Source organism: Artemia sp. Qi Xiang Cuo, chromosome 1 (assembly GCF_049724085.1).
Source record: "Artemia sp. Qi Xiang Cuo chromosome 1, ASM4972408v1, whole genome shotgun sequence".
NCBI classification, from domain to species: domain Eukaryota; kingdom Metazoa; phylum Arthropoda; class Branchiopoda; order Anostraca; family Artemiidae; genus Artemia; species Artemia sp. Qi Xiang Cuo.
This window is the reverse complement of record NC_142794.1, coordinates 30,627,018-30,649,890: the sequence shown is the minus strand read 5'-3', so window position 1 is coordinate 30,649,890 and position 22,873 is coordinate 30,627,018. Positions and strand designations below refer to the sequence as shown.

At 33.8% G+C, this 22,873-nt stretch overlaps 1 protein-coding gene across 1 annotated transcript in view; it reads right to left on the bottom strand.

Annotated features, from left to right (window-relative positions):
* LOC148956203 (RUN domain-containing protein 1) overlaps nt 1-22,873 on the bottom strand; it is a 134,517-nt gene that overhangs the window by 69,741 nt on the left and 41,903 nt on the right. Inside the window, exons 6-8 of the mRNA XM_089094487.1 lie at nt 17,356-17,446; nt 15,423-15,580; nt 10,370-10,506 (exon numbers count right to left, since the gene is read on the bottom strand). Coding sequence (XP_088950613.1) covers nt 10,370-10,506; nt 15,423-15,580; nt 17,356-17,446 — 386 coding nt within the window. The remainder of the gene's footprint in view (nt 1-10,369; nt 10,507-15,422; nt 15,581-17,355; nt 17,447-22,873) is intronic.

Genomic DNA, 22,873 nt, shown 5'->3' with positions numbered 1-22,873 from the left:
TATTCCGTATATGAAAGGGGATGTCCCCTCCTCAACGCCTCGCTCTTTACACTAAAGTTTTTTATTGTTTTAAAAAATAAAGTTCTGAGACAGAGTCAAACTTTAGCTTAAAGAGCGAGGCATTGAGGAGGGGACAACCCCTTTCATATACGGAATAATTTCTGTTCGTTTTAAGTTATAATGTCGCTCCTTACTTTCAGTTGAAAAAACTTGTTTTTTTTTATTTAATTTCTGATCGTTTTTTAGTTAATGCAGCTTTTATTTGTATAAAATTTTTACTTTTCTTTTGCTAAATGGATGTCTTTACAAATTAACTTACGTAACTAACTTCTATATTCGTATATTTTTCTTCTGGCAAAAAATACAAAGTTGCAGATTTTTGCAGATATGAGCTTGAAACCTATGTAATAGGGTTTTCTGATACGCTGAATCTGACGGTGTGATTTTCATTAAAATTCTTTCACTTGTAGGGGATGTTTCCCCCTCTTTAAAAAATCGAGTAAATTTTCTCAGGCTCGTAGCCTTTGATGAGTAATACTAAACTTAATGAAATTTATATATTTAGAATCAGCACACATTCTTTTGATACATTTATTGACATCAAAATTCCGTTTTTAAAAGTTTCGATTACTATTGAGCCGTATCGCTTGTTTTTTTATTGTTTTTTTTTTATTACGTATATGTTATTACGTATATGAGGGGGTTGTCCCCTTAGTCAATACCACGCTCTTTACGTTAAAAGTTAAAAAAATTTCTTATTCACAAACCCCTGAATAACAAAGGCCGTTTAATTAGAATAGATAGCTCTTTTGAAAGCACTAAAAAAACTGTAGCGTAAAGAGCGAGGTATTGACTTGGGGGAGAACCCCCTCACATAAGTTATAATTTCTGTTCGTTTTATGTTCTAATATTCCTTCTTACATTTCAGTTGAAATGTAATTATTCCGTATATGAAAGGGGCTGTCCCCTCCTCAACGCCTCGCCCTTTACGCTAAATTTTTTTATTGTTTTAAAAAATAAAGTTGTGAGACAGAGTCAAACTTTAGCGTAAAGAGCGAGGCGTTGAGGAGGGGACAGCCCCAAACCCCTGAATCACAAAGGCTGTTTAATTATAATAGATAGCTATTTTGAAAGCACTAAAAAAAACTGTAGCGTAAAGAGCGAGGTATTGACTTGGGGGAGAAACCCCTCACATACGTTATAATTTCTGTTCGTTTTAAGTTCTAATATTCCTTCTTACATTTCAGTTGAAATGTAATTATTCCGTATATGAAAGGGGCTGTTCCCTCCTCAACGCCTCGCTCTTTCCGCTAAAGTTTTTTATTGTTTTAAAAAATAAAGATGTGAGACAGAGTCAAACTTTAGCGTAAAGAGTGAGGTGTTGAGGAGGGGACAGCCCCTTTCATATACGGAATAATTTCTGTCCGTTTTAAGTTTTAATGTCGCTCCTTACTTTCAGTTTAAAAAACTTGTTTTTTTTATTTAATTTCTGATCGTGTTTTAGTTAATGCAGCTTTTATTTGCATAAAATTTTTACTTTTCTTTTGCTGAATGGATGTCTTTACAAATTAACTTACGTAACTAACTTCTATATTCGTATATTTTTCTTCTGGCAAAAAATACAAAGTTGCAGATTTTTGCAGATATGAGCTTAAAACCTATGTAATAGGGATTTCTGATACGCTGAATCTGACGGTGTGATTTTCATTAAAATTCTTTCCCTTGTAGGGGACGTTTCCCCCCTCTTTAAAAAATCAGGTAAATTTTCTCAAGCTCGTAGCCTTTGATGAGTAATACTAAACCTAATAAAATGTATATATTTAGAATCAGCATTATAAGCCCATTCTTTTGATACATTTATTGACATCAAAAGTCCGTTTTTAAAAGTTTCGATTACTATTGAGCCGTATCGCTTGTTTTTTTTATTGTTTTTTTATTACGTATATGTCATTACGTATATGAGGGGGGTCGCCCCTTAGTCAATACCACACTCTTTACGTTAAAAGTTAAGTCAATTTTAAATCACAGACCTCTGACTCACAAAAACTGGTTAGTTAGAATAGATAGCTCTTTTGAAAGCACTAAAAAAAAGTCCCCCTATGAAGGGGGACTTTGAAGTCCTCCAGGACAAGGGGGCTATGAAGCCCCCTTCATAGAAATGTCCCTTACCCCAAACAAACATCCTCCACGGAAGGATTATCCCGAGTAACCCCCTCCTCCACCCCCCCCCCCACCAGAAAAAATCCTTCCTGAAAAGGTTTGTATACTTCCCAATAGCCTATAAAAGATGTAAGGAATGGGCAAAGCTCATAGCTTGAAGCCCTTCCCCGGGGAGCTGTGGGGGATTAAGTCAACCGAAGATACATATTTATTAAATTTTTAACCATTCTGAACAAAATGGCTACCTTAAAATGTTGATTGGGTGACTCTCGGAAAAAAATGAGCGTGGGAGGGGGCCTAGTTGCCCTCCATTTTTTTGGTCAATTTAAAAGGGAACTTTAAATTTTAATTTCCGTTCCAATGAACCCTCCCACGATATTCTAGGACCACTGGGTCGATACGATCACCCCTTGGAAAAAGAAAAAAAACAAAAAAAAAAACAACAAATAAACCCGCAACCGAGATCTTTTTTCTGTCAAAAAATGCAAAATTCCAAGTTTTTGTAGATAGGCGCTTGAAACCTGTACAGTATGGCTCTATGATACGCTGAATATGATGGTGTGATTTTCATTAAGGTTCTATAACTTTTGGGGGGTCTTTCTCCCTTTTTCGAAAATTAGCCAAATTTTCTCAGGCGCGTAACTTTTGATGGGTAAGATTAAACTTGATGAAACTTATATATTTGAAATCAGAATTAAAATTTGATTCTTTTGATGTATCTATTGGTATCAAAATTCCGACAGAGGCAACATAGCTACGCACACTCCTCTTCCATCCCAATCTATTCAAAACCTCCCTCTTTACACCCTCCGAAGAAGTTCCCACTTTCCTTATGACATCCTCCCTCAACATTCATAGACGACCTGCTTTTCGTTTGGCAATACGGTCGGCCGACAAGAACAATCTTTGGCAATCTCTCATTCTTCACCAGCAGAACATGTCCTAGCCGTCTCATCCTTTTTGTCATATTAAATATAAAAAAAACAAGTTTTTTAAACTGAAAGTAAGGAGCGACATTAAAACTTAAAACGAACAGAAATTATTCCGTATATGAAAGGGGATGTCCCCTCCTCAACGCCTCGCTCTTTCCATTAAAGTTTTTTATTGTTTTAAAAAATAAAGTTGTGAGACAGAGTCAAACTTTAGCGTAAAGAGCGAGGCGTTGAGGAGGGGACAGCCCCTTTCATATACGGAATAATTTCTGTTCGTTTTAAGTTTTAATGTCGCTCCTTACTTTCAGTTTGAAAAACTTGTTTTTTTTTATATTTAATTTCTGATCGTTTTTTAGTTAATGCAGCTTTTATTCGCATAAAAGTTTTACTTTTCTTTTGCTAAATGGATGTCTTTACAAATTAACTTACGTAACTAACTTCTATATTCGTATATTTTTCTTCTGGCAAAAAATACAAAGTTGCAGATTTTTGCAGATATGAGCTTGAAACCTATGTAATAGGGTTTTCTGATACGCTGAATCTGACGGTGTGATTTTCATTAAAATTCTTTCACTTGTAGGGGATGTTTCCCCCTCTTTAAAAAATCGAGTAAATTTTCTCAGGCTCGTAGCCTTTGATGAATAATACTAAACTTAATAAAATTTATATATTTAGAATAAGCATTATAAAAACTTTCTTTTGATAAATTTATTGACATCAAAATTCCTTTTTTAAAAGTTTCGATTACTATTTAGTCATATCACTTGTTTTTTTATTGTTTTTTTTTTTATTACGTATACGTTATTACGTATATGAGGGGGTTCTGCCCATGGTGAATAACACCCTCGTTACATTAAAATCTAAAAAAACATTTTATTAACAAACCCCTGAATCACATAGGGCGTTTAATTACAATAAATAGCTCTTTTAAAATCAATAAAAAAACTGTAGCGTAAAGCGCGAGGTATTGATTTGGGGGAGAACCCCCTCACATAAGTTATAATTTCTGTTCGTTTTTTGTTCTAATATTCCTTCTTACATTTCAGTTGAAATTTAATTATTCCGTATATGAAAGGGGCTGTCCCCTAATCAACGCGTCACTCTTTACGCTAAATGTTTTTATTGTTTTAAAAAATAAAGTTGTGAGACAGAGTCAAACTTTAGCGTAAAGAGCGAGGCGTTGAGGAGGGGACAGCCCCAAACCCCTGAATCACAAAGGCTGTTTAATTAGAATAGATAGCTCTTTTGAAAGCACTAAAAAAAAAACTGTAGCGTAAAGAGCGAGGTATTGACTTGGGGGAGAACCCCCTCACATACGTTATAATTTCTGTTCGTTTTAAGTTCTAATATTCCTTCTTACATTTCAGTTGAAATGTAATTATTCCGTATAAAAAAGGGGCTGTCCCATCCTCAACGCCTCGCTCTTTACGCTAAAGTTTTTTATTGTTTTAAAAAATAAAGTTGTGAGACAGAGTTAAACTTTAGCGTAATGAGCGAGGCGCTGAGGAGGGGACAGCCCCTTTCATATACGGAATAATTTCTGTTCGTTTTAAGTTTTAATGTCACTCCTTACTTTCAGTTTAAAAAACTTGTTTTTTTTATTTAATTTCTGATCGTGTTTTAGTTAATGCAGCTTTTATTTGCATAAAAATTTTACTTTTCTTTTGCTGAATGGATGTCTTTACAAATTAAATTACGTAACTAACTTCTATATTCGTATATTTTTCTTCTGGCAAAAAATACAAAGTTGCAGATTTTTGCAGATATGAGCTTAAAACCTATGTAATAGGGTTTTCTGATACGCTGAATCTGACGGTGTGATTTTCATTAAAATTCTTTCACTTGTAGGGGACGTTTCCCCCTCTTTAAAAAATCAGGTAAATTTTCTCAAGCTCGTAGCCTTTGATGAGTAATACTAAACCTAATAAAATGTATATATTTAGAATCAGCATTATAAGCCCATTCTTTTGATACATTTATTGACATCAAAAGTCCGTTTTTAAAAGTTTCGATTACTACTGAGCCGTATCGCTTGTATTTTTTATTGTTTTTTTTATTACGTATATGTTATTACGTATATGAGGGGGTTCTCCCCTTAGTCAATACCACGCTCTTTACGTTAAAAGTTAAAAAAAATTTTGATTCATAAACCCCTGAATCACAAAGGCCGTTTAATTAGAATAGATAGCTCTTTTGAAAGCACTAAAAAAACTGTAGCGTAAAGAGCGAGGTATTGACTTGGGGGAGAACCTCCTCACATACGTTATAATTTCTGTTCGTTTTAAGTTCTAATATTCCTTCTTACATTTCAGTTGAAAAAACTTGTTTTTTTATTTAATTTCTGATCGTTTTTTAAATAATGCTTGGAAATCCGGCACCCCCTTCATAGAAATGTCCCTTACACCAAAGAAAAATCGTCCACGGAAATATTCTCCAGAGTAATCCCCTCCTCTGGCCCCCCCCCCGCCCGAAAAAAACAGACCTGAAAATTGTTGTATACTGCCCAATAACCAAAAAAAAATGCTGGCAAGTCCGGCGCCCCCTCCATTGCACTTTCCCTTCCCCCATGAAAACTTCCTTCATGAACAGATCCTCCAACATAACCACCGACCCACCCTTCCCTCCCACTACCAGAAAAAAACCTCCTGAAAACTTCTGTATACTTCCCAATAGTAGGGTAAGAGGTACCATTTTGCTTACACATATAGCAATTCCTATGTTATTTGCTTACACATATAGCAATTCCTATGTTATTTGCTTACACATATAGGAAAAACATTTCCAGATCATGTACTTATGGATTTGCTTGCCTTATGTTCCTTGGTGTCTTTCCAGAGCATGTACTTATGGATTTGGGTGGATTATGTTCCCTCCCATACTATTTTAAGCGCTATGTCTACCATTTCTAAGGGACCCCCGTACCAAACAGGTTTTTTCTGATAGATATTCTATTCTACTGGTCATTACATCTTTCTTTGTCAAGAGATTTACGCAATTTCAAAGTTCAATGTCTTTTTTTTAGTGATAAACCAAAACCAGCATGTCTTGTTTCGCTGTTATGCAATTATTTTTTGTATATATTCGGGTTTCAAATTAGATTCTTCAACAGTTTTGAATAGTTTATTCAACTTAACACTACTGCCATTTTTTGTGAACATTTACATACAAAATGGATAATTCTAAGCAATTTCTGGTGAGTAAAATTTTCTCATTATTATAATAAAAAGAAATTGTCTTGTCATTAATTTAAGGAAGACATTCTTTCCTTACACTAGAACTAAGGGTGCTTATGCACTTAGAAGCCTATTGCTCAGGAGCTGAAACCTCTACATAGTTCTCTTATAGGCTGAAATTTACGGGGCGATTTTTATCAAGATCAATGGGCCTTTTTAGGGATGTTTTTGAAAAAAGTGCTTAGCTTTCGATCGGTAATTTGGGGTTAGAATAAAATGTTGATTCTTTTAATGTATTAATTGTTACAAAAGCTTCCTTTTTAGAGTTTCGGTTACTATTAACCTGATTTTTTTCTTACTTATAGTTCGTTACCAAGTACTGCTGAAAAATGTATTTCAGTGATATTTTAGATCATAGTAGCCTAATGGTGCTTTTAGTCTTTAGAAGAAGAACCAAAACAATTTAGAATCTATGCTGCTTATCTTAGTTTAAGAGCTTAAAGTCATTCTAAAAAATCTAAATTTGTAACAATGAGTATTTTATTTTTATAATAAAGGAAAATATAAATATTTATTTAATTAAAAAAAAAAAAAAAAAAAAATTACAGCTCCCCCTATTTTAACACCAGTTTTTTAATGCAAAAAATAGGCACATATTGCACCATTTTTAAATAATAATAATCCGCGGATTATTAATCCTTTAGACACACGCACCAAAATGGCCCCATTCCCCTTGTAAGATTTTTACAATAAAGACAAGAAAATTTAAAATTCTTCGAACCAGAAAAAAAAAAGAAAAAAGACTAAATAAATTTTTTTTTAAATCTCTTAGGAAACCCACGTTTTTGCGAAGAAATAGTAATTTTCTAAAAAAATTGATTGAAAACCCCTGATTTTGAAATAATATTGTTTTTTAAACTTCTTTAAATGCCTAACATAAACTGAATTATTTTCCAAACCAAAAATGCATTTTTTTTACATGCTAAATTTTGCCTTTTTTTTTCAAGTAAGCGGATACGTGCAATAACCCCCCTTCTGAAAAAAAAGCAAGATGGAGCGAAGGTGTATTAATGTAAGCTGCAAGACCATCAATTATAAAATATGCCAGTAGAATTACACATGATCTGGACCATCCAACAATCACTCAAATTATAGTGACAGTGCCCTCTAGCCCCAGTGTTAGCTCCACGCAAGCTGGAAGGAAGTTGAAGAGAGAATGGACTGCTTCTCATAATGCCTCAGCTCAGCCTACTGAAGATCGTGAGCTTGACCCCCTTCATGTTTTGCCCAAAAAGAGTGAATTTCACTATTGCTTGTCAAAGTCAATCAAGCCTCAAAACTCCCCAAGTTCCGGCATATTTTTCGATAATATTCTTCATCGTTACTAGTAGGTAACACTGACAATTGTTGTTTCATTATAATGTATTCAGTTTTAACAATAGTAATTGCCATTTTTAAGTTATATTCGTTTCATTTTTAATCCCTGTTCAGTCAATATTTTATTTCATTTGTATTTTTGTTTTCTCTTTTTCTCTTTTTGAAGCCACATGATCATAATCTTGTAGAGGAAGGGAGTGGAATTTCCATTTTCGACCTCCCTGTGGCGTAATTCCCAAAAATACAGGGGGGAGGGAATATATTCTTCAAAATCTAAGTGGGAGGGGCAAAAAATTATGAGGACAAATCCGCCCAATTGACACCCTTGTTCCTCCACGGCCTCGAAAAAAAATGAAATACATACTGTTCCTTTGCTTAATTGGCCGAAAAAAAGCGTAGAATACAACTTTTCTATAGCTGAAATCAAAATAGTAGATACTCCATAATAGTTTAATCGTAACCCTTTGCCTTCTTTGTCATTATTGACATTTTAATTTAGCTTTTTCCGGAGATTTTTCCCTTTTCGTTTACTGTTCGTGTTGCAGCCTTTTTGTGGAATACAGTGATTCCTGAATGAAAAGCATGGGTAGACAAATAAAAACTTATCCGATTTGACAAAATTTTTCACTAAATATCTCAGAAGATAAATCAGCACCATTTGTTATAGAATATAAAAGCTTCTTTCTCGAGCATTATAAAAAAAATGTCTACAAAACAAGCCAATGATGCCGTTTCTACATTCAAGACAGTTCCAGAGGAAACAAAGTTATATACATCTCAAAGCAATAGTTCCAAAACTGGAATTACACTCTAATCATAAAACGACATAAGAAATATGGAGTCAGCAGCAAATTGGGAACAACAGGGGACCAGTAACAAAATAAAAATAGGATATTCAAATGTTTCATGTGTGTGGAAAATTGCTCGACTTTCTTTCATTGCTTTTATTTCTTTTTCTTTTTATTAACCTATCCATCCGACCAAATCAGTTCCGTCGACTGAAAACTTTAAACGGGATTCAAATTTGGACACTAGACCCTTATACGACGAAATGAATAAAAATCATATCATAAACAGAGAGGAAGATTTGGAAAACATATACAGTTTCCTTTACTGGCCAACTAACCCAATTGTTATAATAACCACAAAAATAGAGTGTTCTAATAAAGTGGTTCGAATCTATGAGTTCTTATATGTCCGGGTATAAAGTTCCCTCTGTGAACAATTACCACATACTCTCATGAGTAAACTGCAGTAATTTGGTTTCAATCAGCTTCAAATTTCTTATGATAAGCTTGGCACATATGTCTGATCTGTTTAAAAACTGTTTTACACTTACAATATATAGTATTATTTCGTGATGTCATAATGCTTAAACAGTGTAATTTCCATGCTTGACCCCTCTCCAGTGGCGTCAAATCACAAAAATGCAGGGGGGCAAAATAATTTTCATTTTTTAAAATTTCCAATGAAAATACGAATAAAAGGCATTTAAAAAATGAAAACACCAAAAAAGGTATTTAATATATAGGGTGAGTGAGAACAATAAGGGGGGGGGGTGAATGCACCTCTGCTCCCCCCCCCCCCGAGACTGATTAACACTTTTTGCTTGTTTAATTGGCTAAAAAACACCGAAGAAAACAGCATTTCTATAGCTGAAATCAAATCCTGGGTACTCTCCTGTCATCCACACTAGAATATTTGTGACGTTTTATCTTTATTCTCACTATCGACATTTAATTCCTGTTTTTCTGCGCAATTCTTTCCTTACGGTTAACTGTTCGCGCTGCAATGTTTGTACGAAATAGAATAATCCTGATTGAACAGCATGGTTAGAAAAACAAATCCATTTGACAGAATGTTTCACTAAACAGCTTTGAAGATAGATCGGCATCATTTATTACAGAATATAAAAGTTTTTCCTTCTCAAGTATCATAAATGAATGTCTACTTAAACAAGCCATTTCTACGTTGCAGACAGTTCAACAGGAAACAAAATTATTCACATCTCAAAGAAATAGTTTCAAAACTAGAATTATGCTCTAATTATAAAAAGACATCAGAAATATGGAGTCAGTAGCAAAAAGGGACATAAAAGGATAAGCAACAAATAAAAACAAGAAATTCAAATGTTTTACGTTTGTAGAAAACTGTTCAGCTTTCTTTTATTGCCTTTATTTGTTCTTTTCTTTTCTTAACCTACCCCTCATAACAATCAGTTTCATTGAATGAATACTTCAGACGAGATTCAAACTTGGATCCTAGTCCCTCATAACGAAGAAATAAACGAATATAACAAACAGAAAATAATGATTTGGAAAAGAATTTGGATAGCACATAGCCCAATTGTTGCAATAACCACGATAATGCAGTGGTTCAATAGAGTGGTTCAATTCTATAAGTTGTAATATTTCATGAGTAAAATAACTCTTTTTTCGTTACTTAAGATAGAATTCAGATTAACTCAGCATAATTTAGGACAAGCTTAATGACAATAGGTTTATGTCCAAACTTACTACTTCTATAAGTCCTTTTCTACTACAGTCTTTTCACTCCTCAATTCTATTCCCCAATCATTTCCACAAGCCAACCATAAAAATCCAGACTCTAATTCAAAATAAAATATAAAGTATAATGAAGCAAAAACACACTAAATCAGAATTAAACAAATGAAATTATTGCACAGTAAGTTAGGAACTGATAAATGTATGGAAAGTTGTAACTTACCCCCAGTGATTACCCTTCGCAGTAGGCCTTAACCTAGATGAGAGAAGATCAGAGGCTTCACCTACACCACATCCAAGCTGTGAGGCTACCAACATTTGCAAAAGGTGTGAAATACGATTCACCGTCTCTTGCCGTTTCTGTAAGAAAAAATACAAAAAACAAAACAAAAACAAACGGAACAAAACCAATTGAATTTAATAGATTCTAACGATTACATAAAATAATAATGCAAACTTAATAAATAAGTAAAAAACATTTTACAGTTTATATTGTCTATTATTTTACACATTTTATGGCGGCATTCCGAAAGTAATAAAATCAATATTTTAAAATTTATTTATCGAACAGATTTGCACAAACACTTCAAATTCTTCAAAGTATTCTCGTTGGGGCTCAACATATTTCTTTCCCTGATTCGGCCGCGAACGTTACGTCTTTGTCACGGCTGATATGATCTCTTCTACGGACGAGAAACAGGTTCCTTTCAGGATTACCTTAATCTGAGGGAACAGGAAAAATCGTCTGAGGCTGCATTATTACAAAAGGGGGGGGATGGGTCGACACTTGACGTTTGACCAGGAACTCGCGGACATGCAGCGTAACGTGGTAAGCATTGTCGCGGTGGAGGTGCCAGGTTGTGGAGATGTCTTTTCTCGTTTTGGCGGTCTTTTTCGGAGTCTTTCCAGCATATTCAAGAATTAGGTAGCGATAACTGTTTTTTGCTGAGGAACGAATTTGTGTTGCGAACGAATGCGAGGAACGAAACGAGTCGCTCCCTTGCTGTCGAAAAAGACAAAGAACATTATTTTCACTTTTGATTTGCTGACTCTCGATTTTCGTGGTTTAAGGGACTGTTTATTGTGTCATTCAGAGCTTTGGTGTTTTGTTTCTGGGTTATACTAAAAAAACAAGTTATATTCATTATGCATCTAATATTTTTATATGTTTATTTATGTTCCTGGATAAAAAATATATAATGTTTCACAATTGTTGTTCCTGTAGAAAATTGTAATTTTGGAATGATACAGAAATCAGATGAACTGAAACTACAGACGCAACTGAGCAGTAAACAGCCAGAAGACAAATCTCTCTATCTCATCCTTTTTAAAGTTTCTATTTTTACCACATACCATAAAATTTCTTAGGATTATAAGTCATGTTTTACAGTCTTATCCAGGCCTAATCTGGGGCGTTTGGCCTTCTGGGTAGAACACCACTTAGCATGGCTGCTGTTCCCTTTAATATTTGTGTTAACAGCGTTCAATAAAAACGAAACATTTGAATTTTATTGTACACTTTTGGATCTCAGACCAAAGTTCTTCCCAAACGCCTGCATCGTCTTAATCTCTGGACGTCAATGTTTTATGCTCATTTCAAAAACATATTAGTAGATAGGTAATATGTTGTATATAACATATTTTTTCTTGTTCAGCAGAACCTCTGGTGTCTTATACTTAGTTGTGGTAAATATAGTTCCTCTTCAGATAAAGTGTTATTGAAGTTTTCGATAAAATATTTTCTGTATAATTTCCAAACCCTGACATAATTTTTATCATAGGTTTTAGAAACTTTTTTTTCTTCTTCTTTTTTCTAATACCACAACTTAGGCAAATTTAACAAAATCAGATAATATACGGAAACTTTGACAGAAGAAAGAAAAGATCAATCCATATGCAAAATCGGCATAAAAGTTGCACCAGGAAAGTAATGTAAAGTATTAAAACTATGTTTATAGAGAAAACCTCTTCGAAAAACAGAAAAAAATATATCAAGTGAATCAGACTACTTTTAAAAAAAAGAAAAAAAACTATGGTAATGTAGAAACACCAATTGTGCTTTGAAAGTATTTCTTCAGCAAGCACATTTGAAATTTGCAATAGTGCACTTTAGGAAGAATGGATTTTTAGGAAATAGCGTAATTTAGGAATTTGCACTGGCAACACAACAAATTTTTTTTTTAAGTTTTTTTTGTTGTCGTTATGTCCTTAATTCTAAAAAAGCTACTATAAAATTATTAAATTCTCTCAATGATTATATTTTCGTAATCATCAAAATAAGGTTCTGTCAAAGCCAAATATTATTTTCCAATGAACAATAAAGTTTAATTAAGTTGACTAGTAATAGGTTAGGACCTTCTGGCACGCACTGTCAGATCAGCTTTTACTTTTCATTAAAAGGCTGTCAATTAGACTAGAATCGATCTAACTATCCTTGAATTTGGCAAACATGATCCGAATAATTCAGATTATATAAAGCCCCATCTCAAATATTTTCTTATTGTTTGGCAATCCACTTTCAAATCACACCGTAAGAAATTGGATTCCATTCATTCTTAAGCTCTATAAGCTACTGGTGGATCAATAATTTTTTTTTGTCATTTTCGTGATTTTAATTGCGATCCAATGCGATGAATGTCTCTCAGTATTTTGCCGGTCAAATGTCCCGCTAATTTAATAACCCAACAGTTGTGACAAATGGAAGAGACTTTTTTTTTACAAACTATTCACATTTTTCAGATATTCAAATCTTCTTGGGAAAATATTCTCTTATTCATGAAGCTAGAAAGATGGTCTCCTTTCTCAAGATAAAAATAAAGCACCGATGTCTGGAACATTTCTTCTCTGTGGCTGATGACAAAAGTCATCTTAACTTCACGTGCGAACGCGATTTCATTTTTAATGTGTTAGTGGAAGTCGGAAGTTGTTTATGGAAAAGTCATACTTCTGTTGCACTGAAGCTTTTGGGAATTAATCTGCGGACAATAAGATTCAAGATCATGACTAGTTTAACGCTACACAAAGTAACCGGCATGGCCAACCTAGTCTAGCTCCAACTAGAAGGTGCTTTCAAGCTCTTACCTGGGACCCTTCCCTTTTTCAAGAAGAATAGCCTCTTGTGAACCAGGAAGTTGTTCAGCTACTTGATTACGCTTTCAGGAATAGACTTACAACTGAAAGCAAGTCTGGGGAAAATTTCCGCAGGAGAAACTTTCCATGTAAAGTTTTACACGGGAGCAACTTTCCACGGCGGGGGGGGGGGGAGATATCAGAAAAAAAAGTCCACGGAGTGGAGATTTTCGGCAATATTTGAAATCGAAGTCTTTTCCAAATGAAAGTATGTTAAGGAGAATTTTTCAGACTGAATCGTCCGCAAGAAATTTTCTGGGGGAATTCCTATGATGGAATTGTCCAGGGGTATTTTGTCTGGGAGGAACTGTCCGTGGAGGATTTTTGTTAGGGGAGGAATTTTCTATGGGAGGGGGGAAGTGGATCACAAATTAAATAAAAAACGAGTTTTTTTCAACTGAAAGTAAGGCGTAATATTAGAACTTAAAACGAACAAAAATTATTCCATAAGTGGAAACACTTAAGTTTTGGAAACGCGGAAACGCTGAAGTAGAAACACTGACCAAACAAGTCTGAAAAGCTTTTTTATCATTAACTTGAATTACTTACTTAATTTAATTTGTTTTAATTTAAAGTTACTTAATTTAAACTTACATTACCTTAATTTGAAACTAGTCTCAAGTGTATGTGTATTACTGTTTCTTATTACTGAGAATTCTTGAAAGCGGCGCCAGACAAGTTCATACTTCTCCCTGTTCCTTGTTTATAAGGATTAAATATTTTTTTTTTAATATTGACGTAACATTTGTAATAAAATAAGATTCCCTTAGAACCTGTTGCAAGCCAAGGAAACCAACACTGCCAAGTCTGAAGAAGCAGACACAGTTCATCTATCAGGACCAGAATTTAAGCCAAGCGTTATCATTTTTTCAAGGTTAGGATGGTTCACACCAATCTGAAAACACATTTCCATAGCATAATTGTATAATATATCCTTACCTGAAAGTCTAATTGCTCTAGGGTGAATGAAACGCAGCTCCTAGAGTTACGGCTCTCCCTGCCAAACATGAAAACTTTTTTTTCATGTTTGTATTGGTATCTCATGGGGAGGCCTGGCGGAATAATTAATCAGTTATGCATATTTCTTTTAGTCCTAAGCGATTTGGTGATTGTCTTAACGTGCAGTTTTCACAGTAATTAAACACTTAGATTATTTGTTTATTTAATGTTTTGTTTACAAATCGCTTGAAGGTATGCATACTGCCGCACTAATCGTGCATGCTTACCTCGAAAAACCCTGACCCCTTTTATGACTAGACTTCACCTTATTTTTAAGGTAAGATAATGTCACCGTCAGAGTACAGAATGTGTCTTCTATTTATGATAAACGTGAAAGGACTCCTTGAGAAACCTGACTTATGTTTTATGTTTAAGACAACTTAACAAAAATGTTAACAACAATACCAAACAACTTATGTTTTTTAGGAGAACAATGCGATTTTATGGAATTAAGCTGATTTTTCGTAAAAATACCTGAACAAAACGCAGATTCACAAGCTTGAAACATTTTGGGAAAATACACCCGGAAAAGCACATCTTGGTCTGAAAAATTGATACGGACAAATTAATTTGACCAGCGAAGAACATTTCCAAGGTCAAGTTATTTATGTTATCGTCCTGGTGTCCAAGCATGAAATACAATCGTTGCATTGTCTGTGAGGTTCAACTGTGGTTACTGTTGAACCTCAATTGTGGTTCAACTGAGGTGGAACCACAACTGAGGTTCAACTGTGGTAACTGTGGATATTTTATTTTAAATTTTTTTTTGTTCTTCCTCTTTTTCAATTCAAAGAAACTTTCATCTACAAAACCCCTATATTTCTTTGGCAAATAATTTATGTTATTCAATGTGGGGGTTTTCCAAAAAAAAGTAGAAAGTGGAATATAGGGTAAGAGCTTTACCCAAAAACAGCATTTCAAGATACCACAGTTTACCTCAATGAGAATACTAACGAAGCCACCAGTCTAATCTACTTAATATAAAGTCTATTTTTGACACATTAAGCAACATTTAACCAAGTACAGCGTTTCTGCTTAAAATTAACGACACTTGTATTCCCTTCTAAGCTAAGCATGATAGCATATTAGTGTTTTTTCTAAGTCATTTAAGCAATTAGGACATCAAAAAATATACAAACTTCACTCACCTCACCCACTGGCCTTGCTCTCCCCCTTCCTCTTGAAGATGTTTCCCCTGCCTTGGTTTTTGAACCGAAACCTTTTGAAGTGGCAGTAACTACTGCAGGAACAGCTCCATGAACAGGGCACGTACAAGAACACTTGCAAGATGTGTATTCTTCACCACCTATTAAAAGTCAGAGAGTGATACTGGGCAGGAAAAGATTTAGGGGCTGTTGGTATTTTCCCCTAAAATAGTTCACGCCTTGTCATTTCTCAACGGCAACTTGAAATAGCCCATATCGATATGATACAATAGACAGAGAGAAATAAAACAATTTTTATCCCTTCTTTTACAATAACAAAGTAAAAATATTGATAAAACTGTGAATAAAATCAGTTATTATTTCATTAGCTAATTTGTTAAGTGTTTTTCTTTTCTTTTTTAGTATATTTAAACATTGTTTGGTTTTTGTTGATTCAAATAAATATTTTCAACATATTGTCGTTGAACAACTAACTCTCTTTTATTGTTTTAATTGTGATTTTACGTATTTCGTTTTTTTGCACTAATTTAATATTTCTTCTCGACCTTTTTTCTTAGATGAAACGCAATGTCGGCACTGGTCGTTTTTTTTTATAGTCATTACTGAGATTGGACTTCATTTCACCATGCAAATATATTAATAAAATAATATTGATTCAAAAATTCAAAATACTAATAATCATAAATTTTCATTCACAATTAATAGAAAACAGGTTAACCAGATGCCCAAGAATATGCAACATTTGGCATATATAAAATAAATAAGATATTTTTTTCTTTACATTTTTCACAAGAATTACACCCCCAGGATTTGCATTGATTTTAACTACGATACAAATCCATCAATGAAAAAATGAGCAAATTTGATCAAATGAACAGTTCTATTAGAATAATCACGTGGATAAAATTAATAGAGTAAAAGCCAAATATGTAATAAAAGCATCATTTAAAGTTTTACTAGTTTTATATGTGAAGGAACACGTGTTAAATATCAAAAGCGGCTCTTGTTTTCAGGGGGGGGGGGATAAATTTTGCTCGTTCTTAACCTCAAGTTCAACGAATGAACAACATCAAAAGTTTTCGGTTAACATTATAGGCAAGAGTATATAAGTTTATAAACCCCTAAAAAGACAATCGAATAAAAAAAAAAAAAAAACATTAACAGCTCAAAAGTTAATAACAAAGACAAAAAGCAGACTTAAATGTAATCTAGTAGTCCATAGTCTTGAAATAAATAATAATAAAATCAAATTATGAAAACCTTAAAAGCAAACAAAGAATTACAAGGCACATGAGTTGCCGTACATACTGGAAATTCTTTTGGTTAATATTCTAGGTACGAGTATATATGCTTAAAATCCACAAAAAGACAGTCGAAGCACACAAGAAAAATAAAATAAAACATTAACGTCTCAAAAAAGGCATACTTGAAAATAGTCTAGTATACAGCCCTGAAATAAAATAAAATAAAAACTTAAAAAAAAATAAACCTTACGAGCAAACTAACAACAATAAAGCAAATTTTGGGAGGGGGGGGTAATATTATAGTTATGAGTATATATGTTTAAAATTCCCAAAATGACAATCAAAGAAAAGAAAAAAAAACTAAAAATGTACAGGTTAAAATGAAAAAAAGACAAGAAGCAGACTTAAACACAATCTAGTATATAGTCTTGAAATAAAATAAAAAAGAAAATCATATAAACAATATAGCCTAAGGCCTCACAATGAAATACAAAAAGCATGATTAAGAGTAATCTAGTACATATTTATGAAATGAAACAACAATGAAAATCATATAAATAAGCAAAATTATTACAAACCTGACAAGCAGACTATGAATCATGAGCAAATGAGAATGAGTCAAGCTGAAAAAAGCAGCAACAGCTTGTGCAACATTTAAGCTTTAAATATACCTTGTAAGTATTCAATAAACCTTTCCAAATCAGTGACCTGAGTTCTCAGTTGAGAAAGTAGTTGGTCTTTCACCTTTAACGGATCCACCAGCTAAAAATGATTCACAAACATTGGTTAGTAAGCAAAAATATTAGTAAAATTTGTATTATATGTACAAAGTGCAAGTCAGAAATAAAAAATAAAAAGAGTACACAGAGAAAAGAAATACAACCAGGACGATATGCCACACGCAACTCATTAGCTACAGTAACGATTTTAGAAATGTTAATTGTTATTACGATTCGTGTTGATAAAATGCCTATCGTGAAGTTGAAATATTTGAACGAACTAAAAATCAAAATCTATCAACCCAAAATTTTTTTGGAAAAGAAAAATTTTGAAACATCAGAATTCTTTATTTAATTTGACTTAAAAGTCCCAAAACTAATATATTTGATTTCATACATGAAAACTAGCTCTAAGTAAACTTACAATATGAAAACTAGACACCTTTATGGGATTTCTCAAGGCTCTAAACCACAGTTCATATAATTATCCAGTATGATCATTCTCTATCTCTCCCATTATAAAAACCCGGACCGGGGTGCGAGTGCTCCGGAGAACGTTTTTGCAGATAGAAACATAGGCGGCATCAGATCTTTTCATGGGTAGACAAGTCAGACTGTGATCTAATCGGAAACAAGTAGAAACCCGCGATCTTTTCATGGGTAGATAAGTCAGACTGTGATCTAATTGGAAACAAGTACTAACCTGCTAATGCAGAAAGAAGTGGGAGGAGCTTTTTGTTCGCACCAAGAACAAAGACCAGAAATGATCTGCGATAAGCTTACTGGATAATTATATGAACTGTGCTCTAAACTAGGGCTTAAATTTTGTAGGTTTTAATTTAGTTCATTTGAAGAATTAATGTATTCTAAAAGCAAAAAGAGGGGTAAACAAATCGATAGAATACTCGTGAGAATCTCCTTTTTTTTAGAATTTAAAGTTAAGATAAATCCTAATTGAGGAGGAGATATCCACCCTTTTGAAAATTTTCAGACACTTACATTCTTGATATTGTAGATAGGAGCCTGAAATTCTAAACTAAGTACGGACAATATTCTGTTGTTTTTTAAAAACAAAGGAACAGAAAATACGTACCTCAGAAACATAAAAAAGTAACAAAGAAAAGGGATGTCTTATTCTGCTGCCAAGGCCGTATTCAAGGAGGGCAGAGTACGGGGTTTGAACCTCCCTTCCCCGATTTTTCTCAGAATCGTGAAAACGTTACAAAAATGCATCTAAACAAATTTTGACGCGTTTGTTACAGTTTTTTGTGTCCCCTCCCCCCAAAAAATAATAACACCCCCACACACATAAAATCCGGAATATGCCCTTGTCTAATGCTGTCCTATATTCTTAAAATTGGCTACTTTTCGGTTAAAAAAAATTCTAAATAGCAAGTGTCTGTTTTTCAAACCAGAGAAAAAATAACGTTCAAAATTTCTCTTACTCTAAGTTTTTATGGCCAGACCATTTAGTGCTATTATATTTTACAGAATCAAGAGAAAAAGGGGACTATGTATCCCTATATCAAAGGCTCTAGGGTCTAAATCGTGACGTGATTTTAAAAAATGAACATAAATTTGAATTTTAAAAAAAAAAAAAAAAAAAAAAAAACACTAATTAAAATAGCTACCAAGCCACCAAAGAAGAAAGAACGACTACAGCAATTAATATCCACAAATTCAAATTAAAAACTCCAGAAAAAAACTGAATATTATAAATCCATCGATCCGAATAAGACCATAGAACCTACGTTTCACCGTCTTCCCCTCAAATAGATACTTTATCAGTCCATTTTTAAATTGCTATATATGTACTTAATACTCACCGGCATTATACCCAAATACCCACTTAATACCCAAACGCTCGATGCCAAATTACAAATAGCAGATCCTGCCCAGGTAGTCTGCCCATGCTCAACTACAAGGTTATCCCCGTTTCTAGCACTATACTTATGTACGGAACTATTATTACGGAAAAATTTGAATGGAACCCCAGGCATAGATCTTTCCAACACTGACATACAAAAATTTGACCTAGTTCAGGCATTTACTGCATCGTATGGAGGTAAGATGTGACGGTGCTAAGGTGAGGCAAGCAGGCTGAGGTGAGGTCTCCTTTGTATAGAACATCTCTGTACAATCAAAACGTTCATATGCCAATACAAATAGTTTAACGTTTATTTGCCCTATTTGTATGTTTCTGATATGCTGAATTAATGCATTCAGCCTGGTTATTGTTAATGAAGTCGCGAGCGTTAATATTGTTAGTACTCAGTGTCTGTAGTGGCGAGTAGTGGAACTTATTTGTTCTAATTGAAATGAGGAAAAAAAACTTTACAAGTAATACCAATATGAATGAAAGATTGTTAAAATAGAAACACAACTTAAATAATTTTTTATTACTTACATAAATACACCAGCAATTTTTTTTTTAAAGTTATTTCGATGGGAAGCGTGTATTTATTTCCGATTTTTCTTCATTACAGTTCAGCATCAACTTCAACTTTAGTTACGTTTAATCGTAGTGAGTTTGATGGATCCAATTTATTTCTGTACTTAGTTTTAATGTAAACCATAGCCAAGCATCTGGCCTAACATACATATGAGCTAAAAGAGAGGGGGGGACTTTCATAGCTTCATCAAACAGGCAAGGATAGTTATTAGCAACTGAAAGCCAGAATTTCGATAACTGTTTGAGATTAAAACTGTTTTTCAGTGACGTATCTTCTTGTAAACCAACGAGTTCTTTATTTGTTTTTGTTGACATACTAGTTGGTAAGTCGTCTCGATATGGGTTACCAATTCAACAAGGAATCAAGATTTTTCATCTCTTCCCCAGAATAGTCGTCAAAATTATGTTTAACAGTGATAAATGATTGGAATTTCCAGAATTTGGAATGACTGGAATTTGGAATTCTAGAATGTTCATCTTAGGCCATACTTGGTTTTCAGTAATAAAATTTTTAAGTGTTTCAAAACAATAATGCTTCCTATTATCAATGCAACTTTTCTAGAGCATAAGCTTTTTCATGAACGCTCAAATTTTATCGGGAATTGCAAAAATGTCAGATCCATTTCAACCTTGCAAATACAAATTAAATTCGTTTAGTTTGCAAAAAAACATCCGCCAAATAAGGGAGCTTGAGAATGACTTCGTCGTCCAGTAGATGTTTTATATATTCAGTTTTCCTTCCAAGTAAATTGTAACTTCACTACGCAATTCCACTAATCGAGCCAGTACTTTTCCCCTGGATAACCTGCAAACTTCTGTATGCAGAAGAAGAGATGCATCGCGGCAACCCATTTCTTTATACAGTTTTTGAAATAGGCGGACTTGTAAGGGTTTTGTTTTAATACAGTTTACAATTTTTACAATTATACCAACTACTGTTTTGGAATCATCGGGCAATGCTTTGGAAACCAGAGCTTCTCTATGAAGGCTATAGTGTGTACATAAAGTAAACGGACTTAGTTCAAGAACTCTCGTAATCACACTGCTATTTTTCCTGGGTCTTGCACGTCGGTAGACTCATCTAGTTGTAGAGTATAGTATTTTCTACCTCTTTTCTTCAAAACAGCAAGAAGGTGGGTCCCAAGATCGGAAATTTTTGTTAGATGGGCAAGAGCCCAGTCAACTTTGGCAACCACTGTATTAATGCTATCGATGTATGGTAAATGGCCTCTATTCTTTTGCAGAACTTTTCTTAACAAGCTTAATTTACAGTAACCAGATCAGTTAACTGAATAGAACCTTACAACATATGAATTACTTGTTATAGATCAGAAATACACTCAAATTGTAATAATAATTATTGTTACTGTATTAATTAACCGATTTAACAAATTCCTATTTTTCTCGTAGCATTCATCCAATTTATTAATTGACATTCTGAAGTCTGAAACGCATTTCTCACCCACTTACATTAGCTTGTATAACTACTTTCTGTAAACCTAATTCTATATTAATTAATTATTATTCTATATAATTCTATATACCTAATTCTATATAAATTAATTCTATATTAATATACCACAGGAACGTCAGTTGGTTCCAGGGAAGTGCTTGCCCCATTGTTTCTCCCCTAGATTTTGAAACATGCCTTTTTTGTATTTCCTTCTGAAAATGCATTTTTTGGTATTTTTCTTGGAAAAAATCAGAAGTATACTTCCCCAGATTTTGAAAAATAAATTTTGCACCACTTTACATTTTGGAAAATTGACACCACAGATTGGTCTTTTGATACTTACTTCTAAAAAGCGAATAATTATTATTACTACTACTAATACTACTACTAACATCTCACCGCAGCACCAAGCCGCCTGAGGCCAACGCAGCTACACACGCTACTCCTCTATCCCAAAGTATTCAAAACCTCCCTTTTTAACCCTCCCAGGAAGTTCCCAGTTCCCTTAAATCTTTCTTTATCACATCCTCGCACCCCAGACGAGGACGTCCTGCTTTCCGTTTAGCCCTAGGAGGTTGGCCGAAAAGGACAGTCTTCGGCAATCTGTCTCCTTCATCCGCAGAACGTGCCCTAGCCATCTCAACCTTTCTTTCATTATAGCCCTGAAAAGCTGGATTGAACCACATTTTTTGTCCAGCTTACTGTTTGAGATACGGCTAGTCAGCCGGGTACCCAGAACAGTCTGATAGCAATGTTTCAGGAAAACGTCTATTAAATCTATCTGTATTTTTCGGAGCACCCACGTTTCACAACTATACTTGACCACTGTCATCGTTGTGGCTTCCAATACTCTAATATTGGTTTTCAGACTTATCTTTCTATTTTTCCAAACTTTTTTTTAACTGTGAAAAAACACCCTGACCCTTGACTATTCTACTTTTAACATCTTCGCTGCTCTTACCGTCATTACTAACAATACTACCAAGGTAAGTGAAGCTGTCCACCTGATCAATCTTTTCGTTACCCAACGTCACCTTTTCATCTTCACTTATTCCTAGCCTTAGCGACTTGGTCTTCTTAACATTAATTTTCAAACCTATTCTAGCCACCTGAACTTACTATTTATTATTATTAATATGGTTCTCATTGTAACTATTACTAAATTACAATTTATGAACTGGATTGCTTATTTATTCCTCTCACATATATTCGTATACTTGTGAAGTAAAAAGACGAAAGAGAAAAATAAGCAATCAACAACAAAATTTTGGAAAAAGACAATGGCGAAGAGACAAACGCGCATGCACCACACTTGACGGTTTGCTATGCCGTATCTTTAATTTTAAAATTGTATCTTAAAGAATTATTGAATAGGTCAATAAGCAATATTGATAATTAATATTTATTAAATAACCAACATTATTATTATTAAAAAGGCATGAAATTTGAAATACATTCTTGTAATTTATGGCAACTTTGTTTTTTTTTATTCAAAAGACAAAACAAAATAATTGAATTTGGCAAAGTGGATTGGACTTTCGGTACTTTTGTTCAGGACATTATTA